General features: G+C 45.8%; 2 protein-coding genes across 11 annotated transcripts in view; both read right to left on the minus strand.

Moving 5' to 3' along the window:
- The window catches only part of celsr1a (cadherin EGF LAG seven-pass G-type receptor 1a), a 69,359-nt gene extending 49,563 nt beyond the window's left edge, over positions 1-19,796 (minus strand). For 7 of the 10 annotated variants that reach the window (XM_084038716.1, XM_084038712.1, XM_084038713.1 and 4 more), the window contains exon 1: positions 16,086-19,796. In XM_084038716.1, coding sequence (XP_083894842.1) covers positions 16,086-19,617 — 3,532 coding nt within the window. In that variant the 5' untranslated portion in view covers positions 19,618-19,796. The remainder of the gene's footprint in view (positions 1-16,085) is intronic. The other 3 variants (XM_084038717.1, XM_084038714.1, XM_084038710.1) reach the window with 2 other exon arrangements.
- Positions 19,797-20,849: 1,053 nt separating this feature from the next.
- On the minus strand, positions 20,850-26,320 carry trmu (tRNA 5-methylaminomethyl-2-thiouridylate methyltransferase). The gene is made up of 11 exons (XM_084038730.1): positions 26,130-26,320; positions 25,881-26,046; positions 25,154-25,260; positions 24,890-25,012; positions 24,634-24,806; positions 24,471-24,524; positions 24,328-24,394; positions 22,834-22,934; positions 22,557-22,701; positions 22,406-22,488; positions 20,850-22,320 (listed from the first exon to the last, which is right to left on the minus strand). The coding sequence occupies exons 1-11, from the start codon at positions 26,209-26,211 to the stop codon at positions 22,171-22,173; spliced, it is 1,251 nt and encodes a 416-aa protein (XP_083894856.1). The 5' UTR covers positions 26,212-26,320; the 3' UTR covers positions 20,850-22,170.

The following is a 26,320-nucleotide window of genomic DNA, read 5'->3' on the forward strand; positions in this document are numbered from 1 at the left end:
CTCCCTCCCGAGCCGACTAATCACGTTAAAGCCCTCCACTTCTCCTTATTAAAGGGTTCAAGAGGTGACAGCTTCCAGGTGTCACACCCCGGCTCTGTTTTCACCAGATGATGAGGAGAGAGAAAACATCTCCTTCAGGTTTTTACCCCACGCAGTCTGAAGACAGAAAAACGATCCTGCTTCTCCAGCTTTTTGGACGGTTTAATTGAAGGCTTCCATTGTGTGTAATTTAAACATCACTTTAAAGGACAGATATCTCAGTGTGTGTTGAGTGCTGTCTCTAAGAGGTATGTGCTTTTTAAAAAAGGTGGATGTCATATTTCAATGGTGGCTCTTAAATTGGGTAAAGTGGGAAGGGGGGGAGGGTTGAAGTCTGGGACGAGTCTGAACGTGCCGCGTCATCACCTCCGGTACGCGGCCATTAGCTCCCGACATTATGTAAAGACGAGAAGGAGTGTTGTTGAGTCATGACCTGTCAGAGCCGGGGGATGAAAGGAAGTAACAAAAGGTTCAAACAAACACCCCGTACATTTTCTGTGTGTGCTTTATTTGTTGGTGTGTTGATGTTTAAGCTCTTGCTGTCAATTAAAGCGAGAACTGCTTCCGAGTCGTGCATCGGTCAATTCGATGGTTGAAAGAAAATAGTTCCTCCATGAAACTGCTCCCCAAAAGACCTGTGGATTGTTTTCTGGAGCTGGACTTACTTTAAAAAGTCAACTACTGATAAAGTCTTCAGTCTACTTGTCTTTTTTTTATTAATTAAAATGCAAAATCCTTCTACCTGCGAGTTCGTTTAGGCTTGTTTCTTGTTAAAAAGGATAGCTCATGCATCCGAATGGTGAGTCCTTCAGTGTGTGTGTGTGTGTGTGTGTGTGTGTGTGAGGTGTGTGTGTGTGTTTGGCTGATTAGTATTAGCACTATAGCATCTTCTTCAAGTCCTTATTCAGGAGATCACAAGAGGGCGAAGAGTCAAACGGGCCATTCTCTGTTTCGTAGAGAGAATCAGTCAACTATAACGAGGAATGCACACACACACACACACACACACACACACACACACACACACACTAACTAAAGGCAGTGCAGCCTTGTCAACAGTTAGTCAAGCTCTGCTGCTCTGCACACACACACAATAATAACCTCATACAAGTGCATTCACATCGCCATACAAAAACACACATGATATAAATGCTGATCATGCACCGATCGCTCCGCCCCTCCTCACTCTCAGCAACATTGATCCCGTTTGATAAGCTGACTGTGGACAAATAGTTGGTTTGCTGGGGGGCACTGATCAAACGCCGGCTCACAGCTCGACCTGCACCGCTCTCTTAAGAGCCAACCAGCCATGAATGGCCTAATAGGACCCGAGTATCCGTTACACCGACACCAGATCCTCCCTCTCTCTCTCTCTCTCTCTCTCTCTGCCGTTAGCTGCTCTCTTCCCTCGCTCGTCCCGGCTCTCGTTCACATGTATTTCTTTCATTCACTTCTGTTATTGGTGTCGTAAAATCTAAGGATTTTTTTTTTCTTGGTTGCAAAATCAGCAACAAATCTTGTATTTGTACAAATACAATAAAGTAAAATGGTATAATAATAAAAGGAATATTTTTGAACATAAACTTTTTTTCCCTTTTCTTTCTCCGTCTCATTCCAACTCCCTCCTTCCCTCCGTCTCTTTCTCTCCGAGGAGGTGTCGGGTTACAGTTATTGTTGGTGCTGGTTACTGATAAAAAGGGTGCCTAGTTACCAGCCAACGCACGATTGGCTCTTTTCAACAAAGCAGGGAGCAAAAAAAAAAAGAAAAAGAAGAGGGGTGTAAGAGGAGGTGGCGTGGGGAGGTCGCCCTGGGAAACCATGAGACTTGTGTCAATTTAAATAGAGACTCGGGGCAAGTCTCCAAGACGTTTGTGCGTGCGTGTTCAAGTGTGCAGGATGTGTGCACGCATGCATGTTTTTTTTTTTTTCCAGAGGACAAAAGCTCGGAGAGACACTGACCCTTCCGACACCCCTCAATACCCCGCCGACACCTGCTGAATGCCCGCTGAATACCCCCATCTCGCCTCCACCCCTGCTGGCACGGAGGTGGCGCTCTGCCAAACTCCACCCTCCTCACCAACAGAGAGGCTGCCTGGCTAAAGGGACGGTGGCTGCCCAATACTGACATCATACAAAACAATTATTAAAGGGCCAATAATCCACGAGTCATTGCTTGTTTCAGCTATGCAATAATGTGACAATATTAAAGATTAAAGACAGTAACATAAAATACAGGTTGAGCCTTTTCCTCTGCAAAAAATCTCCCTAATAAATTTAGAAAATTAAGGTGTCGTGATATTATAAACCAAAATTTTAGGCAATGTCAAGCATAGATATTATGTCCCGCTAAATATTAATAAATTATAATAATAATCATCAATAATTATAGGTTACTATACGATTTTCAACCATGAAGAAATATGGTTCAGATCTCAGTTTACATTATGGATAATAAATGTTGTTTACATTATTCTTCTACAGTTTGTGATTACTGACATTAACTTAATTGAAGCATTAAGATAATTAAGGTTGAATATTGGTAATATGCCCTTGAGCCAGCTGTGAGAGTTTAAATATGTTGAAAGAAAGTAGATCAGGCTCTAAAAGACCGCAAACGTATGTATTGCCTTGAGGTTTTTCCACATTTTTATGACTCAAACAGTAATGATGTTCTGAGTGAAATTTCAGATTTCTTTTCTTTACCCCCCCAGCGAGTGGCAAGTTAGTTACAAGGCTAGCTGCTGGATGAAAAGAATACCTGCCATTACTCACTTCATGTCTGTCATCGACCCACAAGGCATCAAACCCCGACGAATACAGTGACTTTTACAAAAGCATTCTGCTATAATTGGTGCTTTCCATTCCTAATTAGCCACGGTAAAAAATAATAAAAAAACTACCTCGCTCTCTGTTCTCCCGTCGAGTATTTGAGGCCTGGAGGCTTGCTCTTAAGACCTGCTGTCAACCTCAGGAAGTCAACACAAACCCCTATAAATTGTTTAATGCATTTGCCGGAAATTTCGAGGGCTGTCGGTTGAAAGCTGACAATTATCGGCAAATGCCGAGCAGCCACCGATCTTCAAAGATGTCTTCTCACATTAAACCCTGATTTTTTTGCTCTATGTAGCTCTGATTGTAAGTGGCGGCGTCCGCCATTCCCACACGCCAGATTGCCTTTCCATGCACAGGAAACAATGAATATCAGCTGTACTATTCTACCCTCGTCACACACATGAATACATACGCGTCATTAGCGTTATCTCGGGAGAAGCCGTTCCTCGCTCTCCAAATGTTGAGCTAATTGCCCTGACACAGCAGTATTAGCAGCAGCATATGCAGTGCATCAGCTGTTCAGACGCTGTGGGCCAGTTGGTCACCAAGCCAAAACATTTGCTCAATCAATGAGCCATTCATGAAAAAAAAAAAAAATCTATTGAGTCATTAAATCAGGCAGCCGGTCAAGCAGCCGAGACCCAGCGGTTCATTCATGCGTTTCTCTGCAACCAAACCAGCTGGATTTGAACCCGGTGGTGGTGGTGGTGGTTCGGACTCACACAGCCCACCTGGAGCTGCTGGCTGCCAGCTGACCCCTCTTGATGTTTCTATCCTCTCCTGGCCCCGTGCCATCACTGATTCTTTCTCTATTTGGGAAACTGATAAAAAAGGAGACTGTTCCTTACAGGTTCGAATGCAAAAAAGTGAGGGAAATGTGCTTCCATAACCAGAAAGAACTCATCAGATGCATCAGCTAGAGAAAAAAACGCCACTATTTGAATAGAGCCGTGAAGCAATGAGGAGATGTGGCCCCGGTGGACGGGGCGTTCAGGGGGAGTCGGGAGAAAACAGTGGCGTAACAAAGCGGTTCGGTTTAGCGGAGGAGAATAATTCCTTCTCACCGGGAGATTCTTTGAAGTCAGAGAAAGAGAGAATGCCAGGGTAAAAAAAAGAAAAGGGGGAGATGCCCCCACCTCTATCCTCCCCCCCTGCTTCCTTCCTTTCTTCCCTCCCTTATTTCACTCCCTTCCCACCAGATTCATCTATCTGCCTCGCTCCGGCTCTTATCATCCCCGTCTGCCTACATCTTCCTCCTCCTCCCGTGTTGACTTCTTCTTCTTTCCCCCTCCGTCTCCTCCACCAGGAGGGTCAGTTAAATGTCAATGCATTGTGTTCGTCGACACCGCTGAGAAGAATGGTGCGTGATAATGAGCCGGGGAGAAAAGGTTGGGGGGGGGGGGTGAGGAGTATCAGTTTCACATTTAAGTTACTGAATTAGACAACGAGGCTTGTTTGAAGTCCGTTTCTATAATTCATCCAAGAAGACAAAAAGATAATCCGTTTTCTCCCGATCCTGCTGAGAAATAAAAGTTATTATCTGGCCGATGCTGGTTTGAATTAGTCACCGGAAAGTTCAACGTGTTCATTATCCTGCATCAAACGCAGGAATTCCTGGAGCTACTCTGCTAGAAACAGGAACGAACAAATACAAAAACACTTTTACTATATGTCGGTAACCCACGGTTAAACTCGATTAGATTACACAAGCTGCTAACTGTATCCACGTCACCTTAAAGTACTCGTCGTGCTCTCATAGAGGGAAACAGTGAATTATGACTGAGAGCTCAACCTGCAGGCACACGCCCCAAAATCATAGTTATTCAGTCAAACCCCTCAGAGAGACTAATTTCAACGAGAACGCAAATTACTGCCTCAGCATGTCACGTCAATTAGCTACAAATACAGAATATTTCTTCAGTTATTGAAGGTTTGGGGTAGGTGTCACTATAAATAATATATCCTATAATAAGACGAAGGGCCACACTGGCTGTGTGAATACTGTTGACAGCAGAGGGGGGATGTCAAGGGAATTTGCTCTCTTTAATATGTTTTGGGTGTGTATTTGGAGGTTAACACACACACACACACTGCATGAATGCACACGCACACACTTACAGGCAGCTCAAATCATCAAGATGTTTCTAGGTTTCGCTCGCAGGTGAATCATTCCTGCGGTGCGGGCTGGAACGTAGGAGGCTATTACGTGGAAAGAGAGGTGACTTCTAGTAAGACATAAAATAAAACAGTGTGTGTGTGTGTATGTGTGTGTGTGTGTGTGTGTGTGTGTGTGTTCTCTATTGATCCTGCATCTGTTCCAGCTAACCAGAAGTGGTTTAAACCAGGTGGGGGGTCTCCAGGTTTCCAGAGAAAAACGGGGAAGGATACACTCTTTGAACTGTTGGAGAAAATAGTGTGTGTAGCGTGTGTTCTCATAATGTGTGTGTATGTCTTAGTTTAGCATGTTAGCATTAGCAACATGTTCTAATGAGCACTTAACAAAAGCTCACAGCAATGGAATTAGTTTTAAAGGCGTTTGGTCATAAACCAAAGTATGGATCGAATAAAAGTCAGTGCAGCGTTTCCACTATGTACATATAATATATATGTATATATACACATTAATAATGTGGAGCTCCAACTACACAATGCCAGAGGTATGCCAGTGTGCTGCCTGCCCACGGCTGCTGTCATCACTTAAGTAATAATAGGCCATTTCCACTTTCATGAGCGACTGCAGGCAGCAGGTATGGATGGGAATACAAGGCCAGACTGTTTATACGTGTGCATGCAAAGCAGCTTCTTCCCTGAAGCCAAACCACAACTAACCACAACTCGCCTCTCTTGATTTTCCTTCATGCCGTCTTACAAGACTGACAGGCCTCGACTCATATCAGCGTGTCCTCTCAGAGCTGGAAACCCGGACAGTTGAAAACCAACCATCACATCTGTTCATTCAATATGAACTTGCTTCTTCTTATCTAACTTTGCAAATATCAACAATTTATCTTTGCTTAAATACAAGAAACTACGTTCAATTTTCCCATCTTAACTATAATAATAATAATATTACAGTAGTAGAACAGTAAAAAAAATAGCAGAATATTTGCAAAAATATAATAATAATACACTTTATCCAGGACACAATGGAAGGTCCATATTACAGTAAGAAAAGTAGCAGAATATTTACAAAAAATATAATAATAATAATAGCCGAATATTTACAAAAATCTAATAATAATAATAGCCGAATATTTACAAAAATATAATAATAATAATAATAATAATAATAATAATAATAATAATAATAGCTAAATATTTACAAAAATATAATAATAATAAAAATAATAATAAACTTTATCCAGGACACAATGGAAGGTCCATAGTACAATAAAAAAGCAGAATATTTACAAAAAATCTAATAATAATAATAATAATAATATCTGAATATTTACAAAAATCTAATAATAATAATAAACTTTATCCAGGACGCAATGGAAGGTCCATGTAGTAAAAAAAATAGCCGAATATTTAAAAAAAATATAGCAATTAATCTACAGTACAATACTAGAAGCGGCGTGCAGCAACACGTGGAGGTGTGTGCCTCCGTGGTGATGAATGCGTCCCAGTGAGCAGCACTATGCCAGGCATGGGGAGCCAGCTGTCAGGGTCCCGGACCCCTCAGACTCTGGAGCTGAACCAACTCATTCCTCGCGTCACACACATGGTCACGGCATCACAGCTTAGTATCAGATGTAGAGCCCAGGACTCCAAACACAGACGACCGAATACCTGAGAACCAAATCTAATGCAAACACGAAGCAGGCGGGATCCATGTCACATACATGGCAGAGGGGCCTCCAAAATAAAAGTCCTGTGAAAACCATCAGCACCATCATAAGACCACAGGCTTAACTGAAGGCTTGTAAACACCTACGAACCAGCCAAGACTTTTGAAAATGAGGCTTATTATATAAAAATAATCATGTCATCAAACTGAACACACCAGGAATATGAGGAAACATCTGAATCCAAACTATGGGGGGTTCAAAGACATGTTTTAAGTTTCACAAGCCAAAGAAATGTGTCATCAAAAAAGTCCCTAAATGAACCTCTTGAGTCCATATTGAAATCCCCCGTCCTGCGAGCCCAATTATAAACCGTGTGACTCAACACGTCGAGACAATCACTTCACACACGCGACACAAAGCCGGCGACTCATCAGCATCTGAACACACACACTTTTGACATGTTAAAGCCTTTTTCCTCACCTGTGCTTTTCATGTGAAAGGGCCTCAGCGGTGAGGGTACTGTATTCTAATCTGAAGGGGGGGGTTGTGTACTGGAAGATATGCAAATGAGGGTGAACTTTTGTTTGGTCTGATCTGTGGGCGTGGTCAGACTGAAACGTGACTCCTCTAGACCAGCCTTTGGTTTCCCTGCCTCCATCTGTTATTAACCGGGGGAATAAACTTCCTCGTTGGCTGGCTGACAAGCTGTAAGTCATAATTCTGATAAGAAAATGATAAACTGCCCATTAATTGGATTTAAACGAGCGTGCTCCAAGAGCGATTACATCACAGACAGTCATGAATAGTTCCTATCTAGCAAGTTGTTTCTATTCAACAGTAGATATAATATGATTAACTCTAATAAATGATGGAATTGATTTTAGATTCATGGGATTTGATTTAATCTTTAAAGACAAATAAAAAAAATCACCTTTGACTAGAAGTCTAACAGACAAAAAGCTTAAAAACAATTGTTGCATTGTTATCTTATTCCAGGTCTAAAGGAGCGCCTGTCTCTCGGAGTGACAGCCCAGATCACCTTCCAGTAAGTGGAGGATTTTACTCTGATAAAAAAACACTGGAGCCCTCAGCTGCTCAAACCTAAAGCCCTCCACTTTGTCCGAGCGACCCCGGGGGCCGAAAGGTGAAGTGACCGAGATCACAGGTCGTGACCCCACCTGAACCTGCACTGCCTCGTCGGGTCATTTTCACCCGACTCGACAGAAAGCAGACGTTGTGGACAGGAGAGTGGGCATGTCTCATACCTAGAAAATACAATAATTGAGTTTAATTTGAAGCTGCGGAGCAGTTTGATGTAATCTATGAGGGAAAAGTGGGATTCTGTTCCTTACAAGGCGGGCCTCGCCTTATTGCTTATTGAGTGGAGGCAGCAGTTCATCCACCAGCATTAAAGAGTCTATTAAGAACCAGCGGCTACATTATGGAGCTAAAAAAGGCGGGGAAATCATTTCCGGCAGAGGATCTTGAGTGAAGTGTAGGGTGAGTGCTTAGCATTAGTGTTTATATACATCAGTATTGATGCTTTTGGATGGGAGGTCACGGATGTTCATCAGGAATACGTGGGAGCCGATTCTTGATCCAGGAGGGGAATCCTGGGTACCGCACTGCACAGACAAACGGCTCCTCACCGTAAAACCCAGGACGTAATGTAATAAGGCGCCGTGCCAAAGGTCGACGGCAGCACGTATGTCATTTTCAAAAAGATCACATGGGATGAACGGAGACAGAGAGAGGCATTGTGGGTTCCTGAGGTGTCAGGAGTGCTGCGAAAGACGAGGAGAGCGTCCAGTTTTTCCTTTGCACAGACACACTTACTGAGTTAACTACGATTTTAAAATGGCACGACTGTTTGCATTCATGTGGATCAAATATATTGGGATATTTAAGACACTTATTGTCTGAATGATTAATGTGAGATGGGCAAGAAATCATGCGGTCTTTATAAATGTGTCAAAATTAGTATTAAAATTAGAAATGATGGCAAAACATTTTCAAAAACAACAATCCTGCCAAATGTGATGTTACCGTGACAACAAGCCCCCCAGAAAAACATCGACTCGGAGCACATTATTAGTGAAAGCTGCTCCTGGAAGACAAAGCAGCCTTTACTTTGATAGGCATGTAACTGAAGACATGTTGGGGAGGGTGAGGCGGTTTTTGTGTGAAAGGTGGAAGGGATCTTAGTGTGAAACTCGGCCTTAAGACTCCGGGGGGAAAGACGTCGGCCGCTTCGAAGTCGCTTCTTTACAAGTAACGGATGTGTTTTTTCTGTGCGAGTCACCCCATCCCAAAATGTAACAGGAGGCTGTCTCGGTTCAAAGACAGCTTCTTGACGACCCGTCACAAACCCAACACACCTCGGAGCTCCCTCCGTCGGCAGCCAGGAATCCGGCTCTCGCGCTGCGCTAAAAGACGAAGCCCGGAGCTGTCGGGAGAAAACAACACAAAGCTTCAATCCGTGCGCCTTAAGTCCGGTCCTTTGAAACGCTTACGGAGGCCTAAGCCGCTCCGCCTGCACAGCGAGTGTGACCCAGGGTGTGGTGTTTGCCCGCGATGCACTAACGTATATTTCCCCTTAAAGCCGAGAAGAGAAAGGTGCCGTCAGAACAGAAGCTGTCATGAGGGTGTAAGGTGACACCCGTGATGACAGCGGTTTTGACGGGAAAGAAAGGGTGTCAGGTTATTCCTAAAATTTCTCTCTCAGTCACGGTTCAAATCCCCTCATGACAGTTAACATCCAGGCTACTGAAGTGCCTCCGAGCGAGACATTAAATCCTCCCAGAGGCACAAAAGTCAGAGTACATGTCACGTTTCCATCCAAAAGTCATCAAAGTGGTGGAAACTACACTAAGGTTAGCGTCACCCTAGAAATCTGGAGAAAACAGCAATTTACTGTGTAGAAATAAAAACCCTGTTTTTAATCTTTGATATTAAGACTACAAACATGGCCGCCTGTCACACTGACAGCCACTTACATCAACATGTTGCATCAACACAACCTCAATGCTGAAGATGATATTTGGGGGAAAGTGGAGTCTGGTAAAGACACAAAGGAACAACAGTTGGAGAGCCGAGCGTGCGTCGACAAGTTTCCCACACACACACACACACACACACACACACACACACACACACACACACACACACACACACACACACACACACACACACACACACACACACACGTTATTAACCGCAGAGATTACAACTGTCACCAGCTCCGTCTACGGGGGCAACGACTGGAGACTGACGCCTCCGAGAACACAATCTGGAGTCTTTCAGAGAAGTCCAAAGTCAACACTCGTACAGGATCGGCCTTAAAGCCCCAAAATCAGGGAATTTTTAATTATCTTCTTGATGGACTCAACAAACATGTTCTCGTCTACATTCACTTATTTTTCAAGTGTCAAGTTAAGGACATGTTCACACAATTTCTGCAGAAGGTTTATTTGTTTAGTGCTGGATTAAGCTGAACTCTATCCATTTAAGCCGTTTGACATTTCATCCTAATGCCTGCATTGTCAGCGTCAAGGCCAAGTCTTAATAGCTGCGAGGATTTGACGTAGGCCAATGCATTACATATAGCACTATCACACAGGAAGCAAGGGGTTGGTGCTGAGTAATGGCTCAGGTATGAAGTTACAGTGCGTTGGCAGAGGTGATGGCATGGGGGAGGATAAACGGAATTCCCAACTTCTGTCAAAAGTAAATTAAACGGCAAAATAATACATTTTGGATGAGAAGATTAAGCTTAGCTTAGCATAAAGACTGGAAACAGTGAGCTCTGCATCTGTAGGTAAAACCCATCTACCATCAATATATCTTATATTAAGTTGTTGATCTCCTTTAAAATATAATTCATGCTACACCAGCACCACTTTAAAACAGCACACAACGTAAACTCCACTCTGAAGACCAGCTACTGATTTCTTTCTGCCACCAAGTCTTTGCCTAATCTGTGTTTTTAAAAAAGAAAAATAGTTCTACTGAGTTAACTGGCCTCCTCAGGCTGCTTGTCCATCATTGTCGAGGCCCCTAATCGGCTTCCTCTGGCCCTCGGTCTAGACTGAAGAACAACCTGGACACCTCAGGCTAAAGTCTGGATTCCTACAGTTAAAAGGTCAATAATGCAGATTCTGAAAAACCAAGGCTTCATGCGTTGAAAGGGGTCACATGACTCCTGCGTGCATCAAATAAGCAGACACGGTAAATAACCCGACCTCAAGCTTGGAGACATGAACAGGAAAAAGAACAGGCATGTAAAGATGACATCTCTCTGCAAAGACTTCACTGCAGTTCATCATGCAGGTTCCTACAAATCCCAGCCTCCTCTTCTTCTGCCTCCTCCGCTGTCACACATGTCACTCCCTTAGCACTGTGTATATACACCCTCACACACACACCGCCACCACTTAACATTCCAGCAGCTGGTCATCGCGCATCATGACGCATGTAATGTCACACTCGGGAGCCGCCGGCGAGCCGCGATGCTCACCCTGCCTCCTCGGAGCGAGGGACAAAGGGGAGCACTGTGTCCGGTGAGAAAGGGAACGAGAGGTGTGTGTGTGTCGAGTTACAGCCGAGTACGACCCAAAAACCTGTCGCACACTGGTGGAATCACTGTCCTGACCTGAAGCATGTAAACGGGAGATAACGCTGTGTGTGTGTGTGTGTGTGTGAGAGAGAGAGAGAGACAGAGAGACAAAGAAGGGGAAGGGGAGCGTGAGGCATACCAGATGAAGGCCTTTTATACACACACCCCTAACTTTCTCAACCCAGACCCAAACAAAGGTGTTTGCAAACAAACAACCCCCCCCCCCACACACACACACACACACACACACACACACACACACACACACACTACTCTAGCTCACTTTCCAGCCAGCAACAGAAACAGTCACCACACTTAAAAAGATTTCCTTGCTGAAAACAAAAAACACAGATCTTCAGAGGCCCGTCCTCCTTCTCACAGCCAGCGATCCTCTCTCTCTCTGTCTGTCTCTGTCTCTCTCCCTCTCTCTCTCTAGCCTGTAATTGAGTACATCAGTGGAGTTGAACAGTGACCAGTCCTGATCCCCCTGGTATTTACACTTCAAACTCTAGTCTCCAGCCTGGAGGCACGCGCACACACACACACACACACACACACACACACACACACACACACACGCGGTGAAGGTACAAGATTAAGCATGAATGCGATTCCTTTCTCGCTCATTAAACACACAAACGACGAGACACGGAGACGTTATTACACCTGCACATGTCCTCCGCCCCTGCCTGGGGTCAAGGGTCGCCATGTAATCGCCGCTTGCACTACTAAAAGAAGAGCGTTCATGCAGGTATGCGCACACGTAAAAAGATATACACGCGGACAGGCATGTGGACGGCTGGAGAAAGCGAGAAGGACGGTAATCTAATAAGTTTCTGTAACCGCTCGGGACAGATTTAGCTTTGAGAATCACGTGGCGGGACGGCGACGCTCTCCGGGAACATCAAGAAGAAATGGGTGCATTCTTTAAAAAAAAAAAAAAAAGTGCAGAGAAAGAGACAAAGAAAACACTGAGAAGACGATGAAGACGAGGGCGAGAGGAAAGAACGGTGAGATAGGAGCAGGAGGGAGGACGCGGAGGGGGGGCACGGTTTGTGTGCGATATGTGTGGAATGAATAGGATCTCCCAATATCAGTTACTGAGGGTGCCAAGCCTGGGAATGGCAGCATATCTCACTCACACACACACACACACACACACACACACACACACACACACACACACACACACACACACACACACACACACACACACACACAGAGGGAAAACAGATGAGCTGCAGCAGACAGCCTCCATCTATGTACAGCTGCACATCCACCCAAAGCCACATATGCGCTCTTCATTGCTCCCTCTCTCTCAGGTCAGAGGTCGCGTGTAGAAGAGGTTCAGGGTCGTTTCTCACCGTCAAACCCACATGTCCTGCTTTGATCTCACAGGTGAGAGGTCATCGCCGCCCGTGCATCGCTTGCCACGCCTGAGCTCAAAGTGAGGCGTCACTCCTCTCTTTATCTGAAACATCAAACGCGTAACGGTTACCTGGATAACGGCGGACAGGAAGCTGGCCGTCCCCGTTGACTCACGGCGGGTGTAATTTGTCTTTCCCAATGTGCGTTCTTGTTCCCGGCCAAGTGGTGATGTGAAACCAAAAGAATGCTAACGGCGAGGGATGGATGCAGCACAGAGGATGACTGTTTGCTGATGTGGCGATGAAATTCACTGTGCTTCATAAGAGATTTGTCTTTCCTTTTAGATGTTTTTAAGCTGCCTGTCTGTGGAAGGTCACAGAGTGCATCAGCACGTTGTCTTCTCTTTGAGCCTCGAAAATAAGCACGACGCTAAAGATTTAGTGCCACAGTGGAAATCTAATTACGTGTATTGAGCAGAGTGAGAGAAAGCAGAGAAAGTGTGCATTAAAGGGGGGGGTCGAAGCAGAAATGTGACAAAAAGCTGAGCTATGCAACTCCTCAAACGGGATTAAGAGCCAAACCAAAGGCAAGGGAACTCAGCAAAAGCCCCATGGGGGGGGGGGGGGAGGGCGTGTAGCCGCATGTCGCCCCGCTCACCGAATGTAAGGCAAAAGATCAGAGCCCGAGTGGAATAAGAAAAAATAGCATAAATCATTCCTAATCGTTTAAGTAAAGAATGTGCTGCATCGCCGAACGATAGAACACAGTTCCTTCAAGCTCTTACTTCTTTGCGGTCGGGAACCCCGCCTAGCAGGTAAGATGTGTCCGATCAGGAAGCAGCAGTTTGATCGGAGCCAATGTAAGAATGTGGCGGCTACATGGGCGCGTAAACAAAAGCACCAATTATACAGATGGCTGACTGCTGACACACGTTAAACAACACGAGCCAGCCAAACGCTGGCACATCTTGGCTTTAGATGCTGGGCCTGACTTGTCTGGAAATCAACCAGCTCGTCTGAGAGCCTAATTGTATCGCACATACTTAACAAATTGGTTTTGTGGTGATTCAAGTGTTTTTCACTCTGGGCTTGTTTTGATTCCTCTTTCACCGAGTGGACAGAGCTCAATGACGCGGCGAAAGTTTACACCTAAATACAGCCGACAAGGATAAAGTTGGATATTGACGGATACTCATCTTTTTGAAAGGTTTTAAGTGAACTCTGACAAGCTAGAGATAATGAGAACACATAGCCCTTAGCTACCATCTCTCAACCACAGTACAGGCCAACGAGGACAGATAGTGTTGTGGCTAGCAGAGCGTGTAAAAGCAAAGAGTTCTTGTGTTTCAGCAAAATTCTCAGGCCTTCTGTCCGGCCCCCCGTGACAGGTTCATAGAAGAGCCGTGATTGGGAGGATGGAAGCAGACAAATCAATGCTCAGTGTGATACGTCAAGTCTTTTGTTCAAATGAGCTGGAATAACAATGAGGGTTAAGTAGGCAAGAAAGAGCTAATGCACTCTGTGATCCATCTCATCACTCACGGAAGGAGGATGTCATGTGCAGACATAATAACCTGATAAGTCGGATGCACTAAATAAAACATATCGGAGGCAGAGACCTCAAGAGCTGTGGAAGTAAAAGCAAACCCTTTAATTTGTACATGATCCAACTAAATTCTCCAAAAAAAGGAGAATATGGGAGGCCAAAGAAAGAGTGAATTCAGACACAATCAGAGTCTTGTCTCTCTTGTTAAAGTGCCATGAGTTCACCGATCCCCTCAGGCCTTCCTCTCCCAAGAGCCTGGGGTTGAAAGGTCAAGACAGCAGCGGTAATGGTTACCTAACACTTGACATCAGTGTGTGTCACAAGAAAAGGGGGGTTTGGAGTATGTGCATTTAATTGTGCAAAGCGCGTTTACTTGTATTAGTGTGTGTATGTGTGTGCACATGGGTACATGTAATGAAGAGGTCCGGTCCCCTTTGGGAGCACCATGAGGTCACCGTTGTCTGGGATACGGCAAGAGCTGTCAGCTGTTATTGACAAACATGAATGCAGAGGCAGTGAATGAGGGCTGCGAGGAGGCCGGTGACCATAACGGTCAGCTGCTGCCTCCTCGGACGCTCGGCAGGTCGTCTATAACGGCTATAAAACACTTTCTGTCTTTTTGTCCTGAGACAAAGGACGGGGCACTAGTCCTTTAGGAAAAACACTATTACAGAAACAAGGGGAGACATGTGGGGAAAGCCTTCCACTGCCTGACGAACCAAGATGTACAACAATGCAGGTGGAAGTCAAAATGACCAGATATTCAAGATGGCAAAGATTCTTGCGTACATTTAAAAATAACCACATACATGACTTTCCCCGGTCCAGGGCAGCTCATTTGTATTCCTACTCTAAGTGTGATACGCTGGCATTCCTTTGGCTTGGAGAGTTGATAGAATCACACGGAGATATCTAGCTGTGTTGGGCTTTTTGCCCATTTCAGGGCTTAAATGTGCTTTAGGAGGTGAAGCGAATTAAGAGAGATGCAGATTGAGAAATTAATAAGGAAAGAGAAAGAATGCTGAGCAACCAGCTGTCAATAGGTGTTGGGGTAGTTATCCTGTCAGGGTATTAGATTTATCATGCCTGTTCAACTGCCTAATTCATTTCCACTGTGGTTTCCTGCAAAGTGTGTGTGAGTCTGTGCTTGCATGTGCCAGTTTAGGTGTGAATATCCAGTGTTTGCATTTGTCTAATCTTTAACTTGAAAGAACAAAGTCTGCTTCTGGACCAGGTGAGAAAAAAAAAATGACAAATGACAAACTAATGACAAATTCTTCCTCCGTGACCTTGTAAAATGAACACACACGCCTTGAGATCTAGAGTTCCCCCCAAAAAGCTTGTGGGAGCAACTTGTAAAAGCTATTCAAACCAAAGTTATTCTGGTGGAATCCTGGGAGACATCTTGCCACAAGATGTTCAATAAAGCTCCCTGCAGCGCACCTACACAAGGCCAGAAAACCCTTCCCCTGCTTCAAAGAGTGCAGCCTATATGTGCTCCAAGGGAGGGAAATCGTGTGTGCACATGCTTGCACTATATTCCAACTTAGGAAATAAACTCTGCGACAACAAAAGCAGCTCAGTTATCAGGGTTGCCCTGCTAATAGCACCTTTTTTTATTACCTCAACCGACGACTCGCACACAATGCATTTATCACCCGAATGGCACAAAAGCAGCACAACCGGATCCTGCACAGAGCCTGCAGCAAACACTCGCTCAACATACAGTCAACACTGCAGCAGAGACCTGCCCTCGGTCTCTATGCAACAGACTTCACACGTGGTGACATTTTATGGCCTTGTTACTCATGTAACTGACATGAAAAGCAAGATAGAGAAAAAAACTGCTTGATAATGAGGTGAAAGGAAGAAGAATTAGGGTTTTTTGTTCTTACCTGAGACAGAAATGGTCATGGGAGCTTCCAGAGTCCTGTCATTGTCCAGGTCTCTGCTCAACCTCAGATCCCCGGTGTCTTCGTTCAGCAGCAGCAGATTGAGCTCATTTCCAGACTCAAACTTGTACCGTAGTTTATCCGACACGTCCGGGTCATGAGCCGGCACCCTGCCTATTATTCCTGACGGGAAACTGTTGGACTTGTTGGTGATGTAGTTGTTGAAGATGATCTCAAAGTTCTGCAGCACCGGCGCGTTGTCGTTCATGTCCACGAGGCGGATGTGCACGGTGGCCCGGCTCACCAGCGGCGCCGAGGTGGCCTGGACCACGATCACGTACTCTGTTTTGGTCTCGTAATCCAGGTCCGTGAGCGCAGTGAGGTCGCCGTTGAAAATGTCCAGCTGGAAAACCTCTGGAATATTCCCTTCGACGATCTGGTACATGATCTGCGCGTTGGTGCCCTCGTCGGGGTCGGTGGCGGTGATCCGGGCCACCACGGATCCGACCTGGCTGTTCTCCTCCACGTCGATGAAAAGCTCATCCTTCTCAAACACTGGGGCGTTGTCGTTTATGTCCTGGACGACCACGTGAATGGGAACGGACGCTTTCAGAGGCGGGACCCCCCTGTCCACGGCGTAGGCCTTCAGATTGTAAACCGGGACGTTCTCCCGGTCCAGTTTGCGAGCTGTTCTGATGATACCGGAGTAGGGCTCGATGAAGAAGTCCCCCTCGCCGTCATCGCCGCCCTGAAAGGTGTAGCTGACCCGGCCATTCGAGCCAGAATCTCGGTCTGAAGCGGAGATCTGGAGGACGCTGGTGTAGACAGGTGCATCTTCGAACACAGTCCCCTGGTACCGGTCCCGAAGGAAATGGGGAGCATTATCGTTGGCATCAAGGATGACGATCTCCACATAGGTGGTATCAGATTTCTGGGGGATGCCATTGTCTCTGGCGATGATGGCTAATGTGTAGGAGGCCTGGTCTTCATAATCAATCTCCATTTGTGTCGTGATGGCGCCCGTATCCGGGTCGATTTTGAACTGAGGGACGTTGTCCTCCATCACATACGTGATGCGAGCGTTTTCCCCGGTGTCCTCGTCCGTCGCGCTGATCACCTGCACGGTGGAGCCCACCGGTTTCTCCTCGCTCAGCATCACCTGGTAGTTGGCACTCTGGAAGACGGGTCGGTGAGTGTTGGCGTCCGTCACGTTGATGAAGACCTGCGCCGTGTCGTAGCGCGTGCCGTCGCTGGCGGTGACCGAAAGGACGTACTGACGTTCCTGCTTGTAGTCCAAGGGGAGCGCCAAGGTGATGAGGCCGCCCCCGCTCTGGCTGGTGATGGCGAAGCGGTTCCTGGTGTTGCCGCTGAAGATCTGATAGGTCACCACGCTGTTGACGTCCCTGTCCACGGCCGTCACCGTCAGCACGCTGGTCCCCACGATGGCGTCCTCGTTGATCTTCAGAGAGTAGAGCTTCTCCGTGAAGGTGGGCACGTTGTCGTTGACGTCGAGCACCGTGATGCTGACGCTGGCTGATGATGACATCACGGGTATCCCTTGATCTCTCGCCTCCACGCCGAAGGTGTAGAAGTCGGCGGTCTCCCTGTCAAGCTCTTCGCTCACCGTTATCCAGCCCGTGCTGTTGTTGATGGTGAACGGAAAACCGGGCACGGTGTCGGTTAACCTGTATTCCAAACGGGCGTTTTCCCCTGAGTCGCCGTCGATGGCTTGGATGTGGATGACAGAGTAGCCGATGGCCACATTTTCCAACACGGTGGCCTGGAACGGCGTGCTGACGAACATGGGGGCGTTGTCGTTCACGTCCACCACCTGCACCACCACCATCCCCGTGCCGTTAATCAGAGGAGGCCGGCCGCCGTCCTGAGCCTTGATCCGCAAGTTATACTCTCGGATCATCTCGTAGTCCAGAGGGTTGATGACGTCGATGACGCCGGTGGGGGAGTGGATGTAGAACTGCCCTTTGACATTGCCGCTGATGATGCTGTAGTGAACTTTGGCGTTGTTGCCCTCGTCTTTGTCCGTGGCTTCCACCTGGATGACTTTGGTGTTGACCACCACGTTCTCCGGGATCTGCACCACGTACCTCTTCTGGGTGAACTGGGGGTAGTTGTCGTTCTCATCCTCCACGGAGATGTTGACCGTGGCGGTGGCGCTGCGGGGTCCGGGGTCTTTGCCCTGGTCGTTGGCCTCCACGATCAGTTGGTAGCGGGCCCGGGTCTCCCTGTCGGGCCTCTCCCTGATCTTCACCAGACCGTTCCGGGAATCGATTTCAAACACGGAGTTGACGCCGTCGCCGTTGACGATTTTGTAAATCATGTTGGCGTTGGAGGGGGCGTCCCCATCGGTGGCCCGGATCGTCATCACCTCGAAGCCCACTTCGACATTCTCCCGGATGCTAACCCGGTACTCGGTCTGCTCGAACACCGGGCCGTGGTCGTTGGTGTCGCTCACGGTGACAGTGAGGTAGGAGGTGGCGGATCTTCTCGGGGAGCCGTTATCGACCACGGTGACCTTGAACAAGTGGGTTTCTTTGACTTCTCTGTCCAGCGATTGGACGGTCGTTATGCTGCCCGTCTGGGTGTCTATGTCAAAGAAGTCATTGGACCGGCTGTCAAACAAGGCTTCCATGCTGTACTCCAGCCTCCCCCCCTCGCCATCATCCGGGTCGGTGGCTTTCAGGGTGATGACCCGCGTACCCGCAGGCTCATTCTCGGGCACGGACACCTGATAGTTGGGGAGCTGGAACTGGGGGGACGCGTTCACCTGTCGCTTCCCCCTGCTGAACATTTTGCCAGACTTCTTCTGGACGGTGTCTGAGAATAATCCGTGTTCTTTGAGCACTTTTAGTGTCAAACTCAGCTGCACAGAGAGCCTGCCGCCCGGATCGCTCCGCAGCGCGCAGTGCACGCTCACCTCGGGCCGCCCTCTGTGCTCAAGACACAAGTCACTGGCCAGGAACAAATCCCCGCGCCTGAACACCGCGCTCAGGTCTTTGCCAGCGCACACGCTGTCCAAAAAGTCAGTGTTGCGCGTAAAAGCAGGCAAAAGTTCTGTTACATTCAAAAGCAGCTTCCCGGCGGGTAAGCAGGAAGTCGCCTCCAGTTTTGTCAGGTGTTTGATGTGAATGTCCGGCTTACCTGACGACTTCTTTCTCCTGTATTTGATAAAACAGTCCTGGCCGTGGACGAAGACGTTGAACCGCGTGAGAATGACGTCCCCGGACGTCAGGGACGCGGTTCTGAAGTAGACGGGCGCCGGGTTCCTCGCCGTGTGCGCGCACTGAACTCCGTGGGACAGGCGGACCACCCCGTCGGCTCGCTCCACTTGGAAAAAGCTCTGGATGAATTTGGGGGATAAAGTCCTGTCAAGTTTGGACGTCCAGCCGGGTCCGAGCGACAGGTTCGCCAAAAGTGTCCCCGGCTGTAAAAGCTCGGAAAGGTGCATCTCCAGACATCCCGCGAGCGGCACGTTGAACAGGACGCAGACCCAGATCCAACACGTCGGTAGCTCCATGCTCGTGAACCTGCCAAATATCCCCACTCAACTTCGGCGAAACTCCTCCGCGGGCGCGTTAACTCTCCCAGCCGCGCGCTCTACTTTTATCCCGCATCGTTGGAAGTTTTTAACGCGGGGAAAGACGCTCCGTGTCCATGTCGGCGTATCCACGACGCGCAGCAGCTGCGTTAACCCACACCGAGTTTAAAATGAGTACAAAATGGCTCCGTGGCTCTCCTCCTCCTCCTCCTCCTCCTCCTCCTTCTCTGCTCCTCGGAGGCTTATTACCATAAACCTGCTGCGTTCCCCCCTCTGGGACGCTTTCACGGAGGGGGGGAGCTTTTTTTTTTTTCTCATGGAGATTCAGGGAAGTGGCCCTGACCGGGTGACCAATGCGCACAAGTGCATTGTTATTACAAAAGGGTGCGAGTTGGGTAAAATTCCTAATGAATGTCTGAGTGTCGCTCCCTCTTCAACTTCTCCAGGGTGAAGCAGTTGTGGTGCAAAAAAAAAGTTGAGAAAATCGACATTTAGCTGCTTCTGATCGTCTGTTAATGTAAGAAAACATAATCAAATAATTCTCAGTAAAACATATGTTATAGTTTCATTAAACAAATGAGAAGATAACTATCACTTTTGTTAATTACGGTGTCATGACCTTTCAACAATCTCACCATGAAAGACAATTTAATTATTCTTAATAAAGCATATTATGTCTCAGAAATAAGCATGGCTTCTTCTAAAGGCGTTTTATCCATTAATAAAAGGAAATTAGATCAACTTAATTATGCATGTTTTTTTCAGCATTTTGTTTTTCAGGCTTTGATTCAATTAAATATATTGTATCATGTTTTTCTTTTTATGTCTTCCTGTTTGTTTTCTTGTTGTTTGAGCTTTGATGTTCCCTGAAATGTAATTTGAGGATATCAGGTGACAAACGTTGAAACTTTTAAAACATTTAACAACATTTTTTTGATGTCTTCTGGGAAAACAGACAACACGATTATGTCAGATTTGTATAATTAGCCCCTTCCATGACTATCATGAGGATTCATAAAATACAGTGTGATTATTGTGTGAAATGCTGACTGCTGACTGACAGGTCACTGTGGAGGTTAATCTGATGTAATAGCGCCCCCGTGTGGCTCGATAATGGTAGAACAGCCAACGCACAACTGCATACTGTACTTTTTTGACTCTCGAGGAAATATTTAGGAAAACAAGCTGAAGAAAAATATGCACACGTTACATTAGGCGTTAGGTTTATTCACTCGCTGGTAAATGTTCAAGTATTTACAGTTTGCAGTGAAGGAAGAACTCGTGTTACTACGAACAGGATTTAAGAGAAAAGGCACTTAAAACGTTCTTATACATATTTCAATAATTTATAGACAATTCTATACTTTAAAAAAGTGAGTTGAACACTTTAATTTTCTTTTTATAATTAGAACAATTAAATCCACTTTAGTTTATAATAATAAATAACATTTTTGGTTTTTGTATCAGATTCGGTTGTTTTAATTTCAGCACTCAAGTATTAAGTTAATTCATCAATTAATCAAATCATTTTGTTATGCTTATTAAACACAATTCAAAGTTCCATGTAGAGTTAACAATCAATATTGATCACCAGTGTTCTGCAGGTTTGTCACTTTCAATCACAGATAAGAGGCCCAAAACATTCTCTGGACCCACGATTTAAAGAGTCAAATCACAGCAGAAGCTCCTAAACCTCCATTAAACACGGCTCACTCACAGGTTTCCTGCTATTCCAACATAGAAAACAACACCACAGGGCTCAGACTGCCGACGTCCATAAAGACAGACAGACAAAAACTCTTTAAAGATTCTGGTTTCTGACATCACAGCTCCTATTCCACCACAATTCTGAATAAAAATAAATCCAGCACTCCTTCATGCCAGATCAAATACATGAATATCCAACAGTCCTATTTTGCATTAAATAACCGTATGTCAGGCTGCAGGTCTCCTCAATACACAGCAAACAGTACAAGCAGACGGATAAGCCTCGGAGGGCAAAGACTTATATTTACAGGGTTCCGGTGTAGACTTCCTCTTCTGGGCGCTGCCCGTTTTTTTGCAGTTTGGTGAGCAACTTGGGATGAGATACTGGAGTTGCAGTTGCAAATCCTCATCGGACGACAGCAGGTCATTGAACTGAGACCAATGAGTTCTGTCTTTCCGGACCGTTTACCTGCATTCAATCAGAGCCCCACTTGATTGGGTCGATCCCAATCGGACTACAAACGGAAACCAGGATGCCAAAACTGTGTCCCGTTGTCTGCAGAATGTGTTATCTAATGTCCAACGGAGGATTTGCAGATTATAATAATGACAACCCGTGCACATTAAAGGCAGAACCAGACATTCTGTACCTGACAGTGATCGTTGTTGTGTTGGCACTGATCTGTTTAGTAATGTTAGATATAAAAGTAAAGTCTGTAATAGAGCCTCCAGAAAAGGAATGAGTCACAGTTTATCCTCGTGAACAGTGTGCTCTACCTAAAGTACTGGCCAGAGCTCATATCCACCGGCGGCTGTGAGGTCGTCTCAGCCGGCTGGTTCTGGACTCTGCTGCTCCTTCTGCTTCACGGCTGCTGCCAAACGCTCCCGGCCCTGCTGCAGCGTGAACTCGCTGGGCCCCAGCTGCACGATCTTCCCGCTGCCCAGACACTCGTCTCCTTTGTAGAGCACCGCAAACTGTGGAGAGGAACAGAAAGAAGGGCTACAGAGTGTTTTCACAGCACAAGGCCTCAAGTATTTTACACTGTGTGTTAGCTGTTACCTGTCCAGGTGTGAGCGCTCTGACCGGCTGGGAGAGTGAGATCCACACAGAGCCGTCCATGTTCAGAGTCACTGTACACGGAGCTGCAACGCAAGGTGGGTTCAGTAAATCTCTTTGATCAGGTGCTACCAACACCAAAACAATAACTCACTGAGAGGCATCTGGTGGATGAAGCGGAAATGACACTCCATCATCTGGGTCTGGACGAGTTCGCGAGGCGGGTCAACCGCCACCCAGTGGAATCGGTCAGTCCGCATCGTGTCACGGAAAAGAGCCGGGTGACTGGTCGTTGGAGCCTGATTTAGGGACAAATGGATACCACACGTTTTATATTTCATGTGATTTTCCCATTAAGGATCAGAGAGAGAGCACAACATGATAATGCTGATAATGATAATTCATGAGGACACAAATTCCACAAGTCTCACCACAAACACGTCTCCAGTAGCGATGTCTTTGTCCACCACAAACCAGGCGTCTCTCTGCCCGCCAATCCTCGCCCTCTGGCCCAGCGTCAACGTGAACCAGCCTACATGGAGAAGAGAGAACGGGAAGAAAGTACACGATGAGCTGCTTTAAGGGTTAGTCGGTCAGAACTAGGGTTGCAAAATTCCGGGAATTTTCAAAAGTGGAAACTTTCCATGGGAATTAATGGGAATTAATGGGAATTTATGGGAATATACGGGAATAAACTGGGAATTTTTAAAATTGATGGTTGGCTCTTCAAAGGGGACTTAAATATAGCTGAGGAAAGTTATTTTGTAGCATAATCTTGACTAAAACAAACAGATGCCATTCAAATACACTTGAATATCCATGCCATTCCTAAACCACATGCACAGAGCACACTGCTTAGTGCATGGCTATTGAGACCACGCCCCCTACTGGCACTGTGCATGCCTCCATCACATGTACAGAAGATCACTAGAAGACTGGACCACACTTTTGAGCCTGAAGCACAAAGACTATTGAAGGCACACATTTGAGCTTTTGGACTAAACAAAGTGAAGTAAGTTTTGATGCTTTTATGGGGAAATATATTTATTAAAGCTCTAGTCTACGATTTGAAAGGTTTGAAAAAAGCCCCCCCCCCCCCCCCCCCCCCCCCCCCCCCCCCCCCACACCACACACACACACACACACACACACACACACAACACACACACACACACACACACACACACACACACACACACACACACACACACACACACACACACACGCACCCCTCCCCTCTGTGCTCGTATCGTTCTCCCCTCGCAGCCTCCCACCTCCCTCTTATTTTACAAAAATAGTTCACTAAAATGTGTTTCTGAAAACATTTTTGGAAAGAAATAAGCTATGCAGTTGCTGAATCTGTCTTTATTTTAGATCGACATCGGTCAGTTTAAAAGATTTTCGCAAGCTTGCGGGCGGCGGCCCTCTGTCTCTCGAAATTCGCCGCTCCGCGACGGCATCGCACGGCTTCTTAAATAGACAATGAACGGGAACATTCCATTCCATTTTTGAATGAGTGGGGTTGGGAGTATTGAACCTAACATTCCTGTTTTTGACTTCACCCATGAAACAACTAATTAAAACATGTTCTGTTCTACTTTCAAATAAATCTGTTGAAATATCTGTTGAAAACATTTTGTATGGATGTTTTCTTATGACTTCTGTTCATATTTATGCTTGGATATAATATATTCCCAGTTAGTTCCCCTAAATTCCCATTAATTCCCATAATTCCCATTATTCCCATGGAGAGTTTCCAAATATGGAATATTTCCAAAATTCCCAAGCTTAAGTTCCCGTGGAAATTTACCGGAAACTTTCCGGAAATTTACCGGGAATTTTCCACCCCTTTGCAACCCTAGTCAGAACACAAATTAAGAGGATATACACGAGGATCTGTGAACCTTAAACAACTGCAAACATACCTTTGTGTGTTCCCATGACAACCCCATCCACGATGGAGACAAAGTTCCCTGGTTTAGGTTCCAGATACTGGAAAAACAGAGAGTTTAGGTTTAAATATATATACATGTATTGATGAGAGGAAAGACATTATTTTAATTCTTACCTCCAAAATAAAGTTTTCAAAGTTTCTCTCTCCAATGAAGCAGATGCCCATACTCTGGAAGAACATCAGGTTAACTGTCAGGAAACCATCTACATACAAACCTCTATGTATGATGTCATATTAACATATAATGTGTGTGTGTGTGTGTGTGTGTGTGTGTTACCTCTTTCTTCTTCAACACATGGTGAAAACCTGCCTCAGCAGCAATCTTTCTGACAAAGTCTTTGGTGAGTCCGGCCAGAGGGAACATGGTTCGTCGCAAGGCATCCTGGGAGATCTGGCTGAGGAAGAAGGTTTGATCTTTGAGGAGATCGGCCCCTTTGTGCATCCTCACCGCTGGGCAGAGGAGGAAAAAAAAATATATATTGTTAGAGGGTCCGGCCTTACGGTTCTATGGTGCCCTGTGCTGTCAAACTTACGATTTCTGATCTCAAATCGATCTCTGAAGAGAGTGGACGGCGGCGCCGCGTGCGTCTGTCCGAACACCTCTTCGTCTTCCTGTGACGTCCTGGCGTAGTGGCCTGTTGCCATGGCATCAGCACCTAACAACACAACGCTATTTGTATTGTGCGTTCCACACTGAAATCAGTTTAGCTCAATCCTCATATCTCGTAATTGGCACTAATAATAATTAATTTTTCAGGTTTCAGGTTCTTAAATCAGTGTTTGAACACATTACATACCCAGCGTGTTGACAGCATACTTGTGGAAGTGGTTGAATTTGATGTGCTTGTTGCAGAGTATGTCCGGGTTGGGCGTCCTTCCCTTCTCATATTCCTTCAACAGTTGACTGAAAGACAAAAGGCCACGTTCACTTTAAAGCAGAGATCTTCATCGTCCACAAAAATGAGTTGATCCCAAGCTTTTTTTCTTCCAAAAAATGTAAATGTCCAAAAATACATGTTAACATGAATACAACCTGTAATCAACAAATATAAATCTTTCAATTTATTCACCGTTATGAGGTGAAATTGTGACGTAGAAATGCAAATATACGATTACAATATGTTCCGTAAATATATGAATCTGTAAAAAAGTATTATTTTAATGGCTTAGCATTGTAAACTTTACAAAGTACTTTTATACCTGGCACTAAAGCTGCACTACACATTATTATTGACCAGTTTAAGAAACATTATTTTATATGATATCTAATAGGGGGTCACTATAGGCCTTAAAAACGTTGAAGCCTCTGCTTTAAAGGTGTATTTTTTTTCTTTATTGAGGAAAAAAACACAAGCAATACAATATAACATCTCGATCCCTCAGAAGAAAAAAACGAAATTAATACAAAGTAAATGGTAAAAAAAATAATACAAAACATTAAAATACAAAAGGGAAAAGAAGGCAATACTATGAAATAAAGGAGCACATTTCAAAACAGTGTGAAGGTGTTTGTGATAAAAGTACCTGAAGACGTCATTCCAGTACTCTTTGACGTAGGACACCTGATGGAAGGGGACGTCCAGGCTGCGACACACTCTGTAGGCGTCCTCGCAGTCCTTCTCTGACGTGCAGACCCCTTTCTCGTCCAGCGGGTCCCAGTTCTTCATGAAGACTCCCGTCACACTGTAACCTTCACAGGGAAACGTTAGCTAGCTAGCTAGCTAACCTATAACAATAATAACAGGTGTGTTTCAGGTGTGTTTGTGTCGTCACCTCGTCTCTTTAGCAACAACGCAGCGACGGAGCTGTCGACGCCGCCGGACATGGCGCACACGACGTGTCTCATAACACCCATGTCTTTTTAAATTACACTCCTTTCTGTTACTTTATTTTTAATTATTATTATCAAATGAATACAAGCCCTCTTACATGCGCCGCCATGTTTGCGCTCCGTGTATCAATAA

Source organism: Eutrigla gurnardus (genome assembly GCF_963514095.1).
Source record: "Eutrigla gurnardus genome assembly, chromosome: 21".
In the NCBI taxonomy this organism is placed as follows: Eukaryota; Metazoa; Chordata; class Actinopteri; order Perciformes; family Triglidae; genus Eutrigla; species Eutrigla gurnardus.